The sequence below is a fragment of the Nelumbo lutea genome, chromosome 5 (genome assembly GCF_056320005.1).
Source record: "Nelumbo lutea isolate HS-2025 chromosome 5, American lotus-T2T, whole genome shotgun sequence".
Classification (NCBI taxonomy): domain Eukaryota; kingdom Viridiplantae; phylum Streptophyta; class Magnoliopsida; order Proteales; family Nelumbonaceae; genus Nelumbo; species Nelumbo lutea.
Genome location: NC_142688.1, coordinates 27,012,499 through 27,033,257, shown reverse-complemented (window position 1 = coordinate 27,033,257; position 20,759 = coordinate 27,012,499). Strand labels below are relative to the sequence as shown.

The following is a 20,759-nucleotide window of genomic DNA, read 5'->3' as shown; positions in this document are numbered from 1 at the left end:
ACCAATAAAAGTTTCATAATGTCAATTTAGGAGAGGTTTTAGATAGGGGTGCTCATAAAAAACCCAAAAATCAAATTGAATCGATGAATTCAAACCAAAACAACCAGTTAATTGAATGATCGATTTGGTATATATTTTTGAAAAATCAAGGCCGGCTGGTATATATATTATATATAATAATCAATATATTTATAATATATAAATAGTATTTATGTAAATATATTAGATATCATAAAAAAGCTAAAATCGGTCAACCGATTGATTATATTCGGTTTCAGTTCGAGAAATCTAAAAAACCCTATGGACCGGTTCAGTTTTAGAAATTTGCCCACCGTTGGGTCAACTAAACCGTGAACACCCCTTGTTTCAGATAGTTTCCCTTAAAACTATAAACCTGTACTTACATGATGGATCCCAATGCATGACATATGGGGCAAGCAGCAAGATAAGAAGCCAAGCCCATTTAGATCTTCTTACAAAAAAAAAATAAAAAAATAAAAAAAACATAAAAATAAAAAGATAAACCCATTTAGATCTAGCTTCTCAAACCTAAATTTGAGCCACAGTGGAAAAATAGCTTTTATCAGAAGCCCATGTCAAATTTGAATCTTGAATGAATACCGGTTGGCTAGTTATCGATTTTTCAATACTATATATTTTTAGTACGTTAATTAATGGGAGTGTGGGATTCTGAGACAGAAAAACCGGAAGTTTAATGGGTTATGGTGGAAGACTACATTGTAGCTTTGGGGAATTGAGTTGGTGGAAAGGTTGTAAGGAAAAGTGAGCAAAAATGTGTGAGAATGTATTTCAAAAATTCCCCCAAAAGAGGGCTCCGGTGCCCTATTTATAAGAAAAGTCTACCATGCATTCTATGTGTGTATAAAATAGAAATCTATAATATTTTTAAGAAGAAAACTCTTTAGGCCACGTTCGTTTGTGGTATAAATATCAGACCAATGCTTTACCCACACCCACCCACACACAAAAAAAAAAAAAAAATCAGACCAATGTAATATTGCACCTTGATTCAATTTTCCACACATTTGGTAGAAGTATCCTTTTTCTTTCTTTGAAAGAATAGTAGAGGTGTAAATTGATGTTAAACTGCATACACGTTAGATTTTTACATTGAGGCTCAGTTTGGAAGGAGTATAAATACAAACATGTACAGTGCAAATGCATACAAAATACACAGTTTTGCACTCTACATATTTACATTTGTACTCCTTCCAAACTATGGCTGGAAGGATCGGTTTATCCATTTCATTTTAGTGGCAGAACTAGCAAGAGATCTCTTGTTCCAACAGAATGGAGACAAGAGTTGAACACTTGGAAGAAGCATTGCAAAAACCAAAAGAAGTAGAGTGCCTTGAAAAATTGTTCCCACTTCCCAAACTAATCTAAAATCAGGTAGTGGAATTAGTTGAGTATCTCAGATTATCTAAGTATGGTTGAACTTGCAAGCAAAATATCTCCTTGTAAGGGAATGAAGTTGAGAAACAACCACCACATATTCAGATAATCAGAATGGCTTGCTACTTATTAGGGGCTTGATCCCATTTCAGTTTCAAACGGATCGGTGGGTTTATAAGACACATTTCAATTTCCAAGTCACCCAAAACTGAAATGAGCTGCATCATCCTTTTACAACCCAAAACAACAATAAGAGCAGCCATCAGATTCAAACCCTTCAGAGTTCAGGCCTGTGGACTTAAACCAAACTAATAACATTGCTCTCCGAACTAACATTGTTATCCTGTTATAGAGCACCTGATCAACCATCTGAATTTCGAGAGCTCGTATAATTTGCATCTCGTCATCATTATCATCCAAATTTTGCGAGCTAGAATTCTAAATTCTTGTTTAATGATCATTATTTGTAGAATTATCCTAAATGATCATTAATTGCAAGCTCCAACCTCAACCATGGAATTTTATCAGTTCAAAAGGGCTAAATTGGACACTTATGCCGATAATGCCTCATTGCCAACTTGCCAATTAACCCTCGAGTTCACGGGAAGCGTGCACATGTGAATGAAAAATGAGCACGTCACCTTATTAAGTTAACAGGAATTTAATGGAATTGCTTTGTTAAAAAACGAGTAAACGACAACCTCCTCCATTTGAATTCCCCTCTTACCGTCTTTCAGCATCAAACCACAGTAACCAAATCGGGAGATCGACGATCGGTGACCGGCGGTAAAATCATAATCTTCTTCTCTTCCTGTCACAGATGGAATTGAAGTTTAGGATGTATAGGTAGAAAAAGAAAAATAAAAAAACAATGAAGAAGGCCAAAATCAATTGGAACACTCGCTCTTGCATTGCCATTGACATATTAGCTGATTTCATGCATCATGAGATCAATATATATTCTGCTCTAGTATTCAAACTTTCAGGTAATCTTTTGCTACCAACTTCCGTGTGTCGGGATCAGATCGACTGTAATCCAAACTTCATGTAATTGTGCTACAGCTAATTGCTTATTGGATTTTTCAGTCCTAAATGTACTTAGTGAGGATTGTGGAACTCTTTAAATCTACTAGAAATGAGGTTTAACTATGTAGTTTTGATTGCCCTTTTTTTTTTGCTATTCAAGGAATAAGACAAAACAAGAAATAAAAAACAACTGATTTTTTATTTTATTATCCCTACATGGATTTTCTCTCCTAATACCTCAAGTAGCAATTCGGCTTTATTCATGCTTTCCTTTTCTCCCCCTCAAATGTCAGAGCTTAACCTACTTTAATGATCTTAATTTTGAAGGTTACGCTCACTTTACTCCGACAACAACTAGTAGTGATTGATTCCTTGCTGCTGGATCAGACAGAGGGTGTTAGGGTTCTGAGGCACAGCCTTAAGATTTCAGAGAATTGTTGTCGATAAAAATAAGAAAAAAGAATAAAAAAAGGGGAAGAAGAAGATGGAGGACAAAGAGAAGAAGAATTTATCGTGAGTCTCTAGTCGTCGGTTGATGCCTCACGCCGATTGTTGTGGTGGCTTGTGGTCTAGTTGCAGTATGTTGAGACTTGAGAGATAGTGAGAAGGGAATTCGAATGAGAAAATGAAGTATTATTGGGTTTTATTATTTTTTTTTCGTCTTTTAATGACTGATTCAACCAGTTAGACCATTACTAACCGAGCAGCCCTGTTAAACTCCTGTTAGCTTACTAAAACGACGTGTTCATTTTTCATTAGCAGGTGCACACTTCCTGTGAACCGAAGGGTCCATAAGATTGCGCTCCTCTTTCTGACAAGAAACCCAGAAGAACAACGAATAAGAAATGGATAGATCGTTGTTTGCATTCTATAATAGTCTTTTCAATCTTTTCAATCTTACCATTATTCTGAGCTGGACTGATTAGTCATTCTCCCTTCTTGAAACAGTAGATTAAATTTTAATCCATTTGCTAAAACATAAAGGGTACTTAGCTTAACCCAGAAGCTTAACAAAAAAAAAACAGAAGATTTGACCTAACTAGTAGATCTGTTATTCTAAGCGACGGTAATTAATTTTCACTTTATTATTAATTAACTTTTGAAATTTGATTTAGCCAAGGCAGCAGGGCAAAACGATTTTTGGGACGCCAGAGAACATCATGAAAGCAAGTGATGGCCAAGGGGCAAGTGGTGCAAGGCTGACATATTGAAAAATTGTCTCAATCTGGTATATGAATTGCACGCTTTGTCATACCATTCATTCTTTGTGCCGCATGATGCTTCAGGAAGAGCGATGAAGTTTGCTGCAGGTCGGAGTGGGAGTGACTAAATTTTTTCATTTTTTTCTTCATCAGACTTGTCCGAACTCCTGAAGATAGGGTAATACGTATCCAGTTCAAGACGTTCCAGTATTTCTTGTGTTGTCCAGAGGTACGAGGAGTGACCTTCAATCAGCTCTGTTACATCAACCTAAGGAAACAAAATTAAACCCATTATTTTCTGAAGCATTCAACAGGATTTTGAAAGTTATGACGTTTGGTTATGGTGTTCGACTATGAGAGAATGAGAAGGCATACGTTCTCTATCCCTTGAACTTCCACAGGTTGAATTCCAGCTAATCCTTCACTAAGAAGACTGCACTATGAAACTGATCCTGTTAAGTATGTTGAAAGGACAAAGGCATAAAGCACTACTAATCTAATAGCTCTGGGAAATGCTACAACCTCAATATTTCAATAATCATTGATGACTCATCCTAATCATCAGATTGATGAATCATCCACTCCAGATTTTGCTGTGTCCACTATTTCCACTATGCTGTGATTTGGCTGTCTCTCCAACCCCCAATCAGATCCAAGCAACTGTCCTTCCACTTGTGTTTGGTGTTCTTGGTGTTCTCAGGTCATTGAAAGACACCTAAATGCTTGCTTGGAGTTTGGGAGTAGTGAAAGTTTGATGGGTTATGTTGATTTAGATTATGCTAATGATATCGATAAGAGAAGTTCACTTACATATTATGTGTTTTCTATTGGTGGTTGTACTATTAGTTGGAAAGCTACTCTATAATCCACAATTGCTTTATCTACTATTGAGGCTGATTATATGACAGTGACTGAGGCAATTAAAGTTATTTGGTTGTGAGGTTTGTTTAGTGAGCTTAGTTTGGGTATCATCTATTGTGATAGTTACAGTGATATTCATCTGACAAGGAATTAAATGTATCATGAGAGGATGAAGCTATTCATCTGACAAAGAATTAAATGTATCATGAGAGGATGAAGTGCATTGATGTTAGGTATCATTTTGTTCACAATATTGAACAAGAAGATATTTTAGTGAAGAAGATTGGAATTGAAGACAACCTAGCTGATGTGTTAACAAAGCCTTTTCCTATGGCTAAGCTCAAGCATTGCTTAGACTTGATTGGTGTTTAAAGGACTTGAGTTATGCCCATTGGGGCTTATGTAGCTAAGGTAGAGAGAGAGTTGCCATTTGTGATGCTTGATGGAATCTTGGAACTCAAGTCAAGGTGGAGATTTGTTGAGTTGTGTCTTGAATTTTTTGTTGCAACCTACTCCATGTGGAGAAAAACTTGAAGGCAATGTTTCATAGTGGTTTGTGGTGGAAGCTGAGGGCTTTGATCACTAGGGTGTTGGGATTTTTCTCTTTTATGTAATCTTTGGTTTGCACTAGAAGATAAGAGTGAGCAAGTATTGTAAGTTAGAGCTTGGGTATATTGGGGTTTAGGGTTTCTAAGAGAGAGAGAAAGAGAAATTGCACAACATTGTATTCTCAATTTCCGCTTTCTATAGTGGACTTTTGCTCCTCTATTGCTCGTAGATGTAGGCTATAAGCCAAACCACATAAATTTGTATGTGTTTTCTTGAGTTTCTCTGTTTTCATTTTTCTCCTTATTTTCCTTGGTCTTTGCCAACTGATTTTGGTCTTGGGTTCATCCTATATATATAATGAAAATAAATATAATTAAGCCATTAAGGGAGTACGTTACCAGTGCTTGCATGCATGCAAGAACACAAAACACAAGTAAAAGGGAAGATTGAGAGTTGTCCAGATCTGGTTGAGAACACAGCCAAGTCCACAACATAGTTGACAGCATATTTGGACTCAGTTGCAAGGCATTGTTGAGCTGAATTATGCAGTGTATATGTACCATAACATTCTATTGGGATACCCTGTTGGCAAAACACTCCACAAATCTTTTTTCAACTTTTTCACACATACCTTGCACGGAAAGCGATTCCAAGGGTCCAATCGTTGGTGGAATAAGCATTCACAAATCTCCCAGCCACCATCTGCAGAGCATCATTAGGTCTAAAAGGAATTCCAGAGAGTATGGATCAAATACAAAATTGTTTGATAAAGCAGTTAGACAGATAAAAGTGTCCAAATCCTCTACTAGCCAATGAGGAGTGGATCCTTTACTGGCCCAATGATATCATGCCAACTCATTGAGTAGTAAGTGGGTAAAGAAATAACCACTAATACCAGAAAGACATGATACCAGAAGGGCTTTGACCAATAAACCCCCTTCTCCGGTGAATTTTGATGAATACCACCTTAACATCAATGAGTTGGCATGATATCATTGGGCCAGTAGAGTAGAGGATCCTCTCCTCACTAGCCAGTAGAGGATTTGGAACTGGCAAAAAGTTTCCAATACCCTTCTAACAGTGTCCCAGTTTTCATCTCTTATTGAAATTGGTGCCCCAAGAAGAACGACCCTTTCCACAATTCCAGCTGCTGAAATTCAGGAATTATTTTAGAACAATTCAATCAATTCAATGTATCAAATAATGAAATTCTTTAAAGTTTCCAATACCTCCATTATCTTCTATCTCAGCCAAACACTGGAGACATTTGAAGACAATACGGGCCCCCAGTGAAAAAGCTATAAGTGTCACTGGTCTGAAGAATTTCACAAAGCCAGGGAATGGTAGATTAATATATATTAATCAAAATTTATTTTCAAGGAACATAATATGAATTTCCTTAAATTTGATAGGATTCAGATACCTGTTCCCCTGCAATCCTTTCACTAAAACTTCAGCAAGCAGTTTTCCTGCTTTGTCTGATCTGAAAAATACAGAAAATTAAATTAACAAGAAATCCATAGACATCATAGTTGATCATAATTCCCAATGCTGCATTTCTGTCCGGAGAACTACTAGAGATAGGATGGAAATACAGTATGCAGCTCCATTCCCATCTTATAGTGATATTCATACAACATCATCATGGATTTAGACCTGTCCACTGCAATTGTCCATTTGCTGTCTATATAATCAGTAGCCGCAAGTAAGGCTGTTGGCCATGCCAGTGCAGTTACCAGTGAGCTCAATACAGTCATCATGGCACCTCGTTTCATCAATTCCGATGTGATTCCTGCAGCAGGTAGAAACAATGTCAACATATCACATGATGGTGATGATCACAGTACCCTAAATGGGAACAATTATGAGGTTGTCCAATCCAATTACTTGAAGTTAGCCAATCCTGGATTGCCTTGCTCACTGCAATCAGATTCTCAGACTCCCATTGTAGCACATACCTACAAATTTGAAGCAACATTGTCATATATGTATAAAGCAAGATTCTTAGGCTCATGAAATTCCTATCACATGGGCAAAGAATCTTGTGTATACAAACAGATCAAACAGAATCAGCATCATCTTAAACATTATTCAGAATGTTCTTGCATGACAAGGGGAATAATTTGGTTTAGATAAGAATACATGATTCTTTAACCTAGCACATTATCTTTTTTAATCAGTAAAGGATAAAGTAGTTTTATCATACAACAGAATGAAGGAAATCGCAGGGATAAATGAGAGAACAGTGCTACTCTCCCCAATCTGTTGCTAACCTACAACCAAGTCACCCTAGGGAGAGCTATCCTTTATATTCATCACTATAACATAAAATATATATTGCAAGAATCAACCTCAAGGACCACTATATCCAATTTCCAAGTTCAAATCCTTGATACATACTAAGAAGAACTAAAACAAGAGGAAGACCTATCACCTTATTAGTGTCCCAAGAACAAACCAGTTCCACACAAGGATGCTGCACTTTGATAATCACAAAATAATATGCTAACTGAAATATGTAAATAATGTGCCCAAATAATTCATTTAGGAGAACATAGGTGCAAACTCTAAGGCTATGTTTGGTTTGAAGGAAAATATAGGAAAGGAAGGGAGACATAGGAAAACTTTTACAACCCTTGTATTGGTTTCCCTGTCTTTCCCTTCCTTTACCTACCTTTTCCTTCAAACCAAACATAGCCTAAATGATGGAAAGTGGCATATTCTGCATGCATGTGTCCAAGCAATAATATCATGGAAAGTCACAAATTTTGCAGTCATATGTATTGATGGAGGATATTAGGTCTGGACCTGGACAGTTTATGTTCTTTTCTAGGTAAAACTAAGAGGTTACTTGATAATTTTCTCTAGGTAAATTGTTGGTTGATAATATCCAAAGAACATATAAAACCAAGAAAATTATCATATAGTTGATACTAATTGGTTCATTGCATTACCTTGCCCATCATTGGGCTACCATTTTCCAAGTAAAAGTCTAAAATCTTTTCTTCTACAGTTGCACTTGTTGTGAAAAATAACAAGAAATAGTACAGCAATGGGAAAGATATCACAAATATGGAAAAATGAAACTATATATGTATTTGATGCTTTGAGTGGTTTGAAGTGATTCAATAAACGAAGAAAGAACATGATGAAAGAGAAAAAACACTAACAACTTTTTTGATCAGTAATTTGATGATTGAAAAGAATATACAATATCTATTTACAAAGCTACAGTAGCTATATAAAATTCACAAACACATTCGTTGGAGCAAACTTGGTTCTAAGAAATACTAAAATTTTATCAAGACAAATTTATCATGTAGAACTACATGGTGAGAAAGGAGACAAAGACATTAAAAGTAAGGAATATCAAAAGAGTTTGTAAATTTGTCCTACCTCTCCAAGTTGTCCTCTACTCCCTCCCAAGGCCTTATAAAATCTTCCTCTTCTAAGGCAATTCCAGAAATCAAGATGCTAATAGCTAGACGCTGACAATAAGAAAGTTCATCAAGAACAAGATCAAGTGATAAATCACAAAAAGGAGAAGCCTTGTTCCAATAAAAAACTTGGTTTTGGAGTTAAAAGTCAAGATGAAATCCTTGGGAATCCCACAAACAAGTCAAGAACAACCCAGTTAAGGGAGCTTGTCTTGTAATGATGTATTAAGGGTTAGGCAGCAGGAGTACACTTAAAATTAAGGGATACATGGCATAATATTGTGCACATTATATTATTTTTTCATGATCAATAAAGTCTCCGTTACCAACCAAAAAAATAAAATAACTCACTCCTTGGTTATGATTCGGTCCAATAGCTTTGAATTCAAATTCATCAACATCTCCAATTCTTCTAGCCATTTTCATCCCACTTAGCCCAGCTCCAGCCACTACATTACACAAAGTAAGCATAAGAAGATAGAATTAATGCTCTACTGGACATAGTACTTGGATATATAAAAACAGAATGGAAGGAAAAGGAGATATAAAATGATGACCATGTACACCCCCAGTCAAGTTACTCTAGAAAGGTATCCCATCATATTTCCAGTTTTAGACTCCAATCCCCTTTGCCTAAGCATAGTTAGACTTACAAATTGTGCATTTTTATATGTATTCAAGTTAAGAATATCAGAAGAATATCCCCGTATTAAAGAAGGATTGAGAGGATCAAACTGTTTAGGGCTCGATTCCCTTGTTCCTGGTACTTGTTTGACTTGATTCCTGGTGCACAGTCTGGATGGTTTTCTGATGTGTAAGAGACGGTTGGTGGCAGGAGGGCTTATCCAGATGCTTCGAAGAATGATCCAGCAGTTAAGGAAAGGAATCTGGATCGACATGTGCTTGTTAGTGGGTTAGGTGATTCAGGTCTTCACCCAGTCCGAGGTGAGATCAAATCAGCCCCCCACAACATCCCACAGCACATCCCCATCGTGTATTGGGAACATCTTCCAATGATAATACGAGAAACGATGATGTCATAATCGGGAGATGTTCCCAATACATGGCAGGGATGTGCTATGGGATGTTGTGGGGGGCTGATTTGAAATCGTCCAAGATAATGTTATTTTGAGTGGGGACAGGGAGTTCGGATGGGCTGTCCATAGAGCGCACCAGACAGACACCCCACAGCCCATCTTCTCATGCATTGGAAACATCTCCCGTGCTTGTCATGGGGAGATGTTCCCAATTCATGGAGGGGATGGGCTGTGGGGAGTCAGCCCATCCCATCTTGTTTCAGCTGGAATCAAGTCCGAGTGGATGTTTTGTTGACCTTCCCACAGCCCAAATGGGTTGGAACTCCAAAACATCTACTCAGAACAAAGGGTTTAAATCTTACCCCTGTTCAGTCCGAGTAGATGTTTTGGAGTTCCAACCCAAACAAAAAAAATAGTATAGGGAAAAAGAAGGTCACCAACTTCTAAAAAGCCACTCAACCAAAGGTAGGGAAGAAAAGAAACAGCCAAAGTGTTCTTAGTCCTGGGCCAAAGCCACTCTTTCCATTCTCAGTTCGAGGAAGGAGAAAGAAGTTAAGGCTGCCATCAGAAAAAATAGGTCTAGAGTGTATTGTCCTGCTCTGATACCATGTTTTTCCAGAAAAGAAGAGGGAAAGAGGAGAGAAGAAAAAAGAATGTGAGGAATCAAAAAGTTCTCGCTGGGGGTGCAAGAGAATGTATTTATATTATAGGGAAACTAAAAGAACATAATAAAAGATAAAAAGGCAAAAGTGCCCTTGCAGCACTAAAAGTTGAAGGTAGAAATGAAACCCTATTAAATAATGTAAAAAGAAAGTTGACTCAAACGTATAATATAATATAGAACTCTTAAAAGCACCAGAGTTGATATGGCAAATTTATTTTTTATCAGCAGTAGATTTACTGAAGCATCGGTATTGTCGGATGTGCTTCAAAAGATATATAAAGAATTCCATATTCAATATACAAGCCTTTGATATAACCAAATTGATAAAACCACTGATTCACCTCCAAATGATGCAGCAACGGCTACAGAACCAGCAACTGACCCTGCAGCACTCGCTGCAGCAGCAAATCCACTTGCTCCAATCACAGGTACAAGAGTTCCCAATGTAGGAGCTAATGCACCAAAGCCCGCAGCAATTGCTGGAGCTGCTAGACCTGTTAAGCAATGATATATGAAGTAAAAGCTTGGAAGCATCATCAGAAATTCCAAAGAAATCTCTAATTTGTGAAATTGTAAGAAGATAAGCTAAGTATGTCGTACCACCAGTGATGGCCAACAAGGTCCCTCCAGTCAATGCAGCTGCTCCAATAATGCCTCCACGTTTCCATCTATCCCATGAATTTTTTGGGGACTTGGTTTCCTCCATTTCTTCTTTATTTTTCATTAGAGTTATTGCAGAGAGAGCAACCATTACCTCCATAGCTTCCTAAAAATCAGAAAGGGTTTATTAATAGACATGTATTATAGTTCAGAGTGTCAAACAGTCAAATGTTTTTGTAAGTACTTATTGAAAAGGATAACAAACTTAAATATTGCAGACATGTATAACCTAACTGTTGGAAAACGTGGGGTTACTGGTTCAGATCTGAAAATAGAATTGTATATATTCCTAGGATTGTGGAATGATTGATTTAGAGAGTTTTTCTTTCTATTTTTGTACTTTCTATTTTCTCTTCTTTCCATTTTTTCTTCTTTCTATTTTCTTTTCTTTCTATTTTTCTTTCTTTCTATTTACTGCAGTAGCTTACTGTATAAATATGCCCATTGGCAATAGAATGAAACATATCAGTATTCTACCATTCCAAAACATGGTATCAGAGCTCTGGGTTTGTCAACCTTGAGATTTTTTCGGCCTTCATTGCCAGTTTTTTGTGTTTTTCTCTTCTGGTCTTCAGTGTTGATCTGTAACCAGAAGTGTTCATTTATTCTCCTTTCATGCTGACCTTATTTTTCCTCCATTAACAATGTCCGACATGACTGCAACAAGTGCTCCCATCCAAACCAAATGGATCCGAGGCCTTATCTTCCATTAATGAGGGCTCCCCCTGAAGATAAGGTTGAGTGAAAAAAGATTTTCCTTCCTCAAATGTGACATCGATGGAGGTGTAGAATTTTCTGGTGGCTGGATGATAACATTTATAACCTTTCTGAGTTGGGGAATATCCCAAGAAGACACACCTGATTGCTCGTGGGTCTAATTTTCCCTTATTATGGACATGAACAAAGGCAGTGCAGCCAAAAATTCTTGGTGTGAGATTATTTGAGGCTCGAATATCAGGGTAAAATTGAGAAAGGACTTGTATTGGGCTTCGGTTGTCAAGAACTTTAGATGGTAGTCTATTTATGGTGTAGGCAGCAGTAAGGACAACTTCCCCCCAATATTGTTTTGGCACCTGATTTTGAAAGAGAAAGGCTCGTGTGGTTTGCAAAAGATGGCCATTTTTTCTCTCAACTACCCCATTCTGTTGGGGAGTGTTAACACAGGAGGATTCATGCACAATGCCTTCTTTCTGAAAAAATGGGGACAAATTCTGATTAAAATAATCTATAGCATTATCAGATCGAAACCTTTTAATTCTCACACCAAACTGAGTTTGGACTATGTTATAAAAGTTGGGAAGAATCGTACCCACATCAGATTTAGACTTAAGAAGAAAAATCCATGTGACCCTAGTGCAATCATCAATAAAGGTGATGAACCATCTAGAACCAGTAATGTTGGGAATTTGAGAAGGGCCCCATATATCCGAATGAATCAAATAAAAAGGAGTTGAAGATCTTTTATTGCTGATTGGGAAAGAAACCCTTTTGTGCTTAGCAAGTTCACAAACATCACAATGAAGGGTTTCAACATCAATTCCTTTAAACAAGGAAGGAAGCATTGTTTTTAAAATAGGAAATGAAGGATGACCAAAACGGAAATGATAATGCCAAATTAAATCTTTATTGGAGGTAGATAAGAATGACACGTGTGTGACATGCATAACAGTGTAAGATGATTTGCTGGTTGCTTCAAAGTAGTAGAGTCCATCTCTCTCCTTAGCAAGCCCAATCTTCTTCCCCGAAACCTGGTCCTGAAATACACAGTAAGAAGGGAAGAACACAACATTGCAGTTCACATCCTGGGTGAGTTTATGTATAGAGATAAGGCTAGTGGATAACTTAGGAACATGAAGCACATTTTTAAGTAATAGGGATGGAGTAATTTGAATATTCCCTATCCTTGCCACTATGGTGAAAGAACCATCAGCAACAGAAAATTTTCTATTACTAGGACAGGGTGTATTGGTGAGAAAATGTAGTGAAGAGGGTGTCATGTGGTCAGTAGCTCCAGAATCAAGAATCCATGGAAAAACACTAGCCGAGGCATGTAATCCTAGAGATAAAGACTCACTTGAGAGACCAAGAGAGGTAGAACCACTTCCTGGTTTCAAGGATTTCAGGAAGCACCTTAGCCTTTCAATTTCTTCATCATTAAATGGTCCCTGACTTGAGTGTTCTTGCTGCGGGGTTGTGGAGACATTATGGGCCTGTTGAACTCCTTTTGAAACTCCTCGATTTCCCCATTCCTTGCTGAATGTGGGAGGTTTCCCATGAAGTTTCCAGCACCGATCTTTCGTGTGTCTGGGATTCTAGCAATAAGTGCACCAAAGGTTATCATTAGAGTCACGGGTGGTTGTGTCACGAGCCAAGTTGTGATTGTTCTCACCCTTTGAACCATTGTAACTTCCTCCCCTTGCCACCATGGCTGAGCCTTCGGGATCTTTAGGCTCAAGCATGATTCCACGGTGGCTTTCCTCAGCTCTGACAAGGGCTATGACTTCATTCAATGGAGGCACTTCTTCTTTGCCAAGAATTTGTATTCGGACCTGATCAAATTCAGCATTCAGTCTGACCAAAAAATCATACACCCTATCTCTTTCAATAAAATTCTTCAAGATCACAGCATCATCTGCACACTTTGTCTCAAGAACCCGATAATGATCAAGCTCATGCCATAAATTTTGCAGCAGATTTGCATACTTTGTAACACTCCTGCTCCCTTGTTTGGCTGCCACAGTCTTCACTTTGATCTCATAGACACGAGCAGCGTCATGGGCTTTGGAATAGGTTTGTCGGACAGCATCCCAAATAGCCTTTGCAGAGGGAAGAAACATACAAGTATCACTGATCTCGGGTGTCATTGAACTCCACAACCATGACATAATCATGGAGTCCTCTTCATCCCAAGCATCAAAATTTGGCTCGCCCAACCTTGTTCCTGTTCCAAGGAGGTGACTAATTTTTCGTTTTCCCTTCAAATAGGTACGCACTAGTTGTGACCACTTCAAGTAATTCTGGCCATTCAGTATATATGTTGCCTAAATATTCTGCAAATCACCAGTGTGAGGATGAGAGTTTGTTGCTCCTTCATCGGTTTGGATGGGAGCACTTGTTGCAGTCATGTCGGACATTGTTAATGGAGGAAAAATAAGGCCAGCAAGAAAGGAGAATAAAGGAACACTTCTGGTTACAGATCAACACTGAAGGCCAGAAAAGAAAAACACAAAAAACTGGCAATGAAGGCCGAAAAAATCTCAAGGTTGACAAACCTAGAGCTCTGATACCATGTTTTGGAATGGTAGAATACTAATATGTTTCATTCTATTGCCAATGGGCATATTTATACAGTAAGCTATTGCAATAAATAGAAAGAAAGAAAAATAGAAAGAAAAGAAAATAGAAAGAAGAGAAAATACAAAATACAAAAATAGAAACAAAAACTTTCTAAATCAATCATTCCACAATCCTAGGAATATATACAATTCTATTTTCAGATCTGAACCAGTAACCCCACGTTTTCCAACACTAACTTATCCATAAAAAAAGATTTTGTTCACGCAATGCCAGAATGCTATAATATCTAAGTCAATCAAAGACATAAAAACAGAACTCCCTGATCATAAAAATGCTTATGGTCTCTTCTAACCGTATTGGATCCTTATAGCATGGCTAATCTAAAATGATGATACAAGACCCATAAATCCTCTTGATGACAAATTTTTAACATAGATAGTTTGCAAATATTTTTTGTCTTGATATTAGTTTCACATACTTGTTCAATCTTCTTCTATTTTTTCTTTATCCTTAGGCTCACTGGATGTTTTTAGACCAGCTTACATCATTTCTTTTACTTTAATAATTGAATATATGTCAACTTTTCAATAACATAGATACAAACGTTTCTGAAAAAAGGCATTTGGATATGATTTTAGATATTCATAGCCACGAATAGACCAGATGAATCTATAATTGGTTTGTTAAAAGGAATGTGATAAATAAAGTTTGATGACTTCTCTTTTGTCTTTCCATCTATTGTTCTTCTATTTCAAACTACACACCCATGGTTTGCAAAACTAGGAGTTGACAACTAACATAATGGATGAACTACACTTGCAGAACAGGATTGCATGTTTCTCTGCTTTGAAATTCTCACTTGGATCAAATTGTTGCTTGATGTTTCTTCTATTTCTTTCGTTCAATCACCACTGATTTTTTAAAAGGCCAAAAGGCGAATGAGATATTTATTAATATATGGCAAAAAACTGTATATGAGAGGATTTACTAACCAAAATGGCCCTTTTCATCCAACATCTAGGTAAGATGTCTGACATAGAATGGCCCTTTGTACCTGTCTACATATAACAGGTACCATAATCAGTGTGGTACCAATGGTGCCAAGGTGAATGGTTAGGATATCTTTGATGCTTTAAAGAGGCCTTTTCCCTCTGAGATAAAATATATTAAGCTTGAAGGACTTCATGCAATTGAATCCCACAATCTGGATGATTGTTTTTCTGTTTCTTAAAAAACATATATTAAGGTTTTTCCCCAATATGGATGATTTTGTTTCTTAAAACAAAAAACAACAGCCACATCGGAAAAAAGCAACTGTTTTTTCTTCTGATGTAGCAGTGCTTTTCTGACATGACATTATTGACAAACACCCCCTATATGCCCCACCCATGTAAAGGAGGCAAAGAAGCAGCAATTTGAACTACAATCATACATAAGTATCATACAAATAGAAACACTTTTTGGCTGACAAACCATTTTGATCCACTTGAAATTTAGCCATGTTGCTAGCAAGTGCAGAGCCACACGATGTCGAGCATCATAACCTTTTCTTAGCTGAGTATCTTTCTTGTCATCTTCAGGTGTACCTGCTAAACAGGCAGAAAGAAGCTCATATAGAAATGCTACCTTCCTTTCATAACTGAGAAGTGTTTCCTCTTCAACAGGTTTCTCCTCAAATCCCTTGGTAGATTTGTCAGAAGCATCTTCTTTGTTGGACAATGTGTAGGAACTTGTATGCTGAGAGGTTTCAGTGGGCACATCAGGTGCTTCAGAGGTTTCAGTAGAGATTCTCTCCTGGCATTTTTGTTCATACTCAAGGTGTTTCACTTCTCTTTTACCCTCGGAAGAAACAATTTTTGTTTGCATTTTCATTTCCATAGCATCAACAGCTTTTGTCAAAGCAAGTTCCTGGTCCAACCTTTCTGAGGAAGTTTCACCATTTTCTTTTGAAAGTAACCTTAACAACTGTGGTAGCATAGCCATCAATAATTAATTAAAGATGTATAACTGCAGTTAGTGAAAAGTTAAAAGGGAAGAACCCAAGCTGTTACACATCCAATAAAAAACATTGTAGAAGAGTTATACAAAGTCTCTCAATGTTAAAAAAGACTACTAATGTCTCATAACTCCAAACATTCTCAAAAGGAGAAACATATTGGTTACTCATAGTCACAAATTGAGAGGCCCAAAGACATGATAAAATAGCACATATTGTTTAGTATCTACATGATAACGTACACTAGTTTACTCAGGTGAAGGAACTGACATTTTTCTATAATGGTATTTCACCTTTTATAGTTCTCCAAATATAAAGTTTTTCCATCAATGAAAAATGGTCATAAACTTCATGATTCTCTGTACAAAAGCTAGAATGGAGGTTATATCATCTAGTCAGATATGAAACTGCATTAATAACACGTAAGTTCTCATTTCATCTCATTTTATTTCTTTTTTCTAAGAGCTTGAATTTAATTACTTATCTTCAAAGTGAGCTGTTCTAAAAGATCTGAGAACAGTAGTGCCTGAGATATACAAGTCAGGTGGAAAAAAAATTCTCAACTTGATTCAGGAACTTTTTTAGGTGAGAAAATTGGACCTCGTTTTTCAGAACAAAGTGAAACCTACGATGGAGAAGATTGTGTAGGATAAAATAAAAGTAAAACCTGAAAGGCAAAAAAAAAACCCAAAGATTAAAAGCTGAGAATCAAACACGACTTCCAACTTTTAGATCTGAGACCGGGCATTCGATTAATACTTTTCCTTTCTACATTTACAGAAAGAAAGGAAACTGCCAGTACACTGTTGTTTTCTTAGCACCCAAGGTTGAAAGCTGAGAACAAAACACCAGAAATGTTAGAAAAACTGAGACCGGGCATTCAATTGACACATTTCAGTTCTAAATTAACAGGGAGAGGAAAACTGCCAGCATGTAGTTTTTTTGTTGTCATTTCAAGCTTCTGAAATATAACGTGCCAAAATATACAGGTCAAGTTCTACCCACCATGTTTTGTTGTCATTTCAAAATTTTTTCACAATTGTATTAGGCCCTTTGAACCAAAATACTTATTAAAGAAATAATATACCTTTCAACACTATTTCCCAAGGAAGAAAGTGTATAAGTTCTATTATGGATTCCAAGGCATAGTCAACCTCTTCTTTGTGGTCATTAAGCACTCATTCACAAAGAAAATCATATTTCCTATAATATTCAACACGATGTTTCAAAGGCATGAATGACGAGAGAGAGAGAGAGAGATACAGCTCCAACATGATCCTTGGCTGGAGAGAATCGAGCAGTTTCCTCCAAACGAGGCCAGTCTTCACAGTCTATCTCTAGGGACCTGTTTATAACATAAAAATAATAAAAACAATTAACCGAAATGCTCCACAACCTGTTTACAGTACAATACAAACTACTAAATTGATGAAGGAAACCAATCAAAATATAATCGGGTAATTCTCAAAAGTCGGGTGGGGAAAAGTACGTCCAATCAGAGCATAATAGTATAGCCTAGCTTCCAAGATTAAAAAAAAAAGAAAAGAAAAAAGTCATTACCCCAGCCAAAATGAACATAACACACTTTCACAATTTAAATTCTAAACTAAGCATCTTACGGGATAAAATTCAAACTATTCGACGTTCATTGCAGAAATTAGCTTAGACTGAAAACTTTTGAAAGAAGGCATGAACAATGGTGAATCACAATTAATCCAAAACACAAGTAATCTCATTTAAGTTGTTTCAAGCACTATTTCAACGATTCGTTTGTAAGAAGATAAAGATGAAAATAGAAGAGACCTGAATACAGGGCGGAGGAGACCGGAGTTTTCGTGGATCCAGAGTTGAGGCTCCTCTGAGGGAGAATCACTACCCCTACCGTTGCTTGTACGCCCATTGGTAGTCTCTTCGTCCGGGAGAATAAAAAGGCGGGCCTGGTGGATCTGAGCCTGGTGAAGAGCAAGAGCGAGAAGAGCCCCTGCCGCGTATCTCTGCTTGGGCGTCAATCTCGACGACGTCGCCATTAACTGATGGTTCACAGCCTATCAACATGCATTGAAAAATCCTCTGCACTGAACCAAACAATTGAATGTTTTTAAATTAAATTAAACGAAGACTGATGTTCTGTTTTCATTTCATCGTCGTAGCCTCGTAGGAACATCTGATCTGAAAGTTCAGGCGGCTGACGGGCTTTCTTCATCACTCAACAACAACATCATCATCATCATCATGAGGATCGTTTACCGTTTCAAACTCTCATCGTGCATGCCACATGTAGATACTGGATACGGATTGCTTTGCTGCCATCTGGCACCATGAAACGTAGATCTTTTGTTTGCTGCCACTTGGATTGGAATCTTACGAAGAAACAACATTATGACATGGTTGACCTTTTTTTACTTTTTTTTTTTTTCTGGCTGTGACTCGTGGAGTCTTAGGGCGTTCCAGGTGCTGCCGTGCCGGATACATGACACGGGCTGGGTGAACTATGCACGGAGAATCATTTCCGTTCTTTATGCAAAATTATGGTAGTACATAAGACCTAAACTAGAAAAAAATAAAACCCTAGGAATATCAGGCCGATTCGAGTATCTTGACATGTGGCGTTGGCTGGGTATCCAAGCCGTTCATCACCAACTATTGCCATTTGTCGCCACCTGCTCCTCCTTTTAAGGCAATTCTAACGATAAAAAAGGGCTTTCACACAAGAACTTAATTTTTAAGTCACCTCTCTTGCGAAGTATGACCCCTTGCAACCTTCTATTAATTTGATCGTTGGAGTCTTTGCCCCTAGGATAATTCTCGGGGCCTCTGATACCTTTCTCTCAGTAGGTTAGATCCGTCGGGCTCGGACGCTAGAAATTATATTGTTGCACTCGGCTCCATATTTGATAGCAATAATTGGCACCGTCTGTGGGTATGCATTCAAAACTTTCCCTTAAGAAAAAAAAAAACCTAATTTAATCAATTATTGTCCTTGAAATGACTGACAAGCAAGACCCCATCCCTGATGTCTAGAACTTAATCACAATTGACCAATTCGAACTAGTCCTAAACTGGCTGGACAACTTGGCCCAATGATTGGACAACATAGGGCGTCTGACAAGAAGCCACCCACAGGGTGGCCGCCCTATCGGAGGCCATGGACAACATAGCAGGCAATCCGCCTATACCTCGATAAGCCAAAGCTAGGGCGGCCTGGAGAGAGCCGACCCCTCAGAGTTAGATAGCAGTAGCCGACGGGGTGGAAAACCCCGTTCCAAGACCCCTCGGCTCCCTAGCTAAGGGGCCGACCTCGTAGGGTCCCATGCCAAGCAAAAGAATCTCGGTTGTCAACACCATTGTGAGGTGACCAGTCGGGGTGGCGATAGACACTCGGGCCACTACAGTCCCCCTCCAAGGGTAGGAGGCCGACACCACACCTCTAACCCACTAGTTTCTGACCTTCACGACCTCCTTAATGATCGTCATGCCCGCAAGGCTCAGGACATGCCAACGTCCAAGCACTTTGGGATCGGGGCCAACCCGTCCCACGTGAGAGAGAACCGAGACCAAGTCGAAGCAACGGTGCCATACATCGACTACGCCTTGGAGATATTCAAGAGCATATTGGCGCCATTCAGGACTAGCTTCAATAGGTAAAGGAGGGTCAAGGTAACTCCTCCACCAGCTGCCCTCCCACCAAATTTCAAGGCCCCAACATTGGAGACCTACGATAGGAGTACAGACCCTGATGACCACCTAGAAAGCTTTTGGGCCCTCATGCTCCTACACGGATACTCCGATACCCTCATGTGTTGGGCTTTCCAAGCCACTTTATGAGCAGCCGATGGTGTTAGAAAACCGTCATCTCTTAGATGTCTGTCAAGCAGAAGGGTGAGGAGAGCCTTCGGGCATACATGAAGAGGTTCAACCAGGAAGAACTCGAGGTCAAGGACCGACCCCTCGGTCTCCATGCACGCATCCATCAGTGGACTCCGGCCTAGACCCCTTAGTTGGTCAATTTCCAAGACTTTGCCCAAGACTAAAGCCGAGTTCTCTTGAAGAAGGTTCAGAAGTACATCACCACCAAAGAGGCCAAAGCTAACAAATGCCTCCAAGAACTAGAGGCCGAGCTTAGAAGAGGGCCTAGTGACAAGAAGAGGAAGGAAAGGGATGGTCGCGGCAATGGTCCCACCAACAAATGTGGAGAGAAGAAGCCATTGGCCTCTTCCTTCAATAAGTATACGATGCTAAACTCACCTGGAACGCACATACTGATGCAAGTAGGGAAGGAAGAATTCATGAAGTGGTCTGCTAAATTGAAGAGGAATCTGATAAGGGGAACCCAAAGAAGTAGTGCAAGTACCACCGCAACACTGGCCATGGCACTAAGGACTGCTACAGATCAAGTCCCTCATCCATCGTGGGCACATAAAGTATTTTGTTGAAAGTGATGCCCCAAAATCATCCTCGCAGAAACCACAGGCCGAGCCCTACAATCATCGCCCCTGGTCAAAGTCATTAAAGTCATAGTTGGAGGCTCGGCCTCGTGGGGAGCATCTACCTAATCTAGGAAAGCATACGCCCATTAGTACAATATCAAAAGCCAAGCACCAAAGAGGCCAAGAT

The 20,759-nt window shown here is 38.5% G+C and overlaps 1 protein-coding gene across 4 annotated transcripts; it reads right to left on the bottom strand.

Moving 5' to 3' along the window:
- Positions 1-1,970: 1,970 nt before the first annotated feature.
- LOC148851223 (transmembrane and coiled-coil domain-containing protein STS1-like) lies at positions 1,971-18,631 on the bottom strand. Of its 4 annotated transcripts, none has more exons than XR_016099516.1 (16): positions 17,949-18,631; positions 17,409-17,490; positions 15,623-16,114; positions 10,793-10,958; positions 10,534-10,686; positions 8,843-8,940; positions 8,451-8,542; positions 6,942-7,012; positions 6,711-6,846; positions 6,478-6,537; positions 6,284-6,369; positions 6,125-6,204; positions 5,686-5,756; positions 4,020-4,077; positions 3,698-3,912; positions 1,971-2,227 (listed from the first exon to the last, which is right to left on the bottom strand). XR_016099516.1 is itself a non-coding variant. In XM_088946218.1 (15 exons), the coding sequence occupies exons 1-15, from the start codon at positions 18,170-18,172 to the stop codon at positions 3,769-3,771; spliced, it is 2,013 nt and encodes a 670-aa protein (XP_088802344.1). In that variant the 5' UTR covers positions 18,173-18,631; the 3' UTR covers positions 3,368-3,768. The 4 variants fall into 4 exon arrangements, 2 of the variants coding, with proteins under 2 accessions (XP_088802344.1, XP_088802345.1); XR_016099517.1 differs by having other exon boundaries at positions 6,125-6,201; positions 17,949-18,572; XM_088946218.1 differs by lacking the exon at positions 1,971-2,227 and having other exon boundaries at positions 3,368-3,912.
- Positions 18,632-20,759: the final 2,128 nt, after the last annotated feature.

Coding starts and splice junctions, on each gene's coding strand:
- LOC148851223 (XM_088946218.1), bottom strand. CDS start 18,172: ATGGCGACGTCGTCGAGATTGACGCCCAAGCAGAGATACGCGGCAGGG. Junction 6,847..6,941: donor CCAGGATTGGCTAACTTCAA/GTAATTGGATTG, acceptor TACCTGCTGCAG/GAATCACATCGGAATTGATG. Junction 6,370..6,477: donor AAAGGATTGCAGGGGAACAG/GTATCTGAATCC, acceptor GAAATTCTTCAG/ACCAGTGACACTTATAGCTT.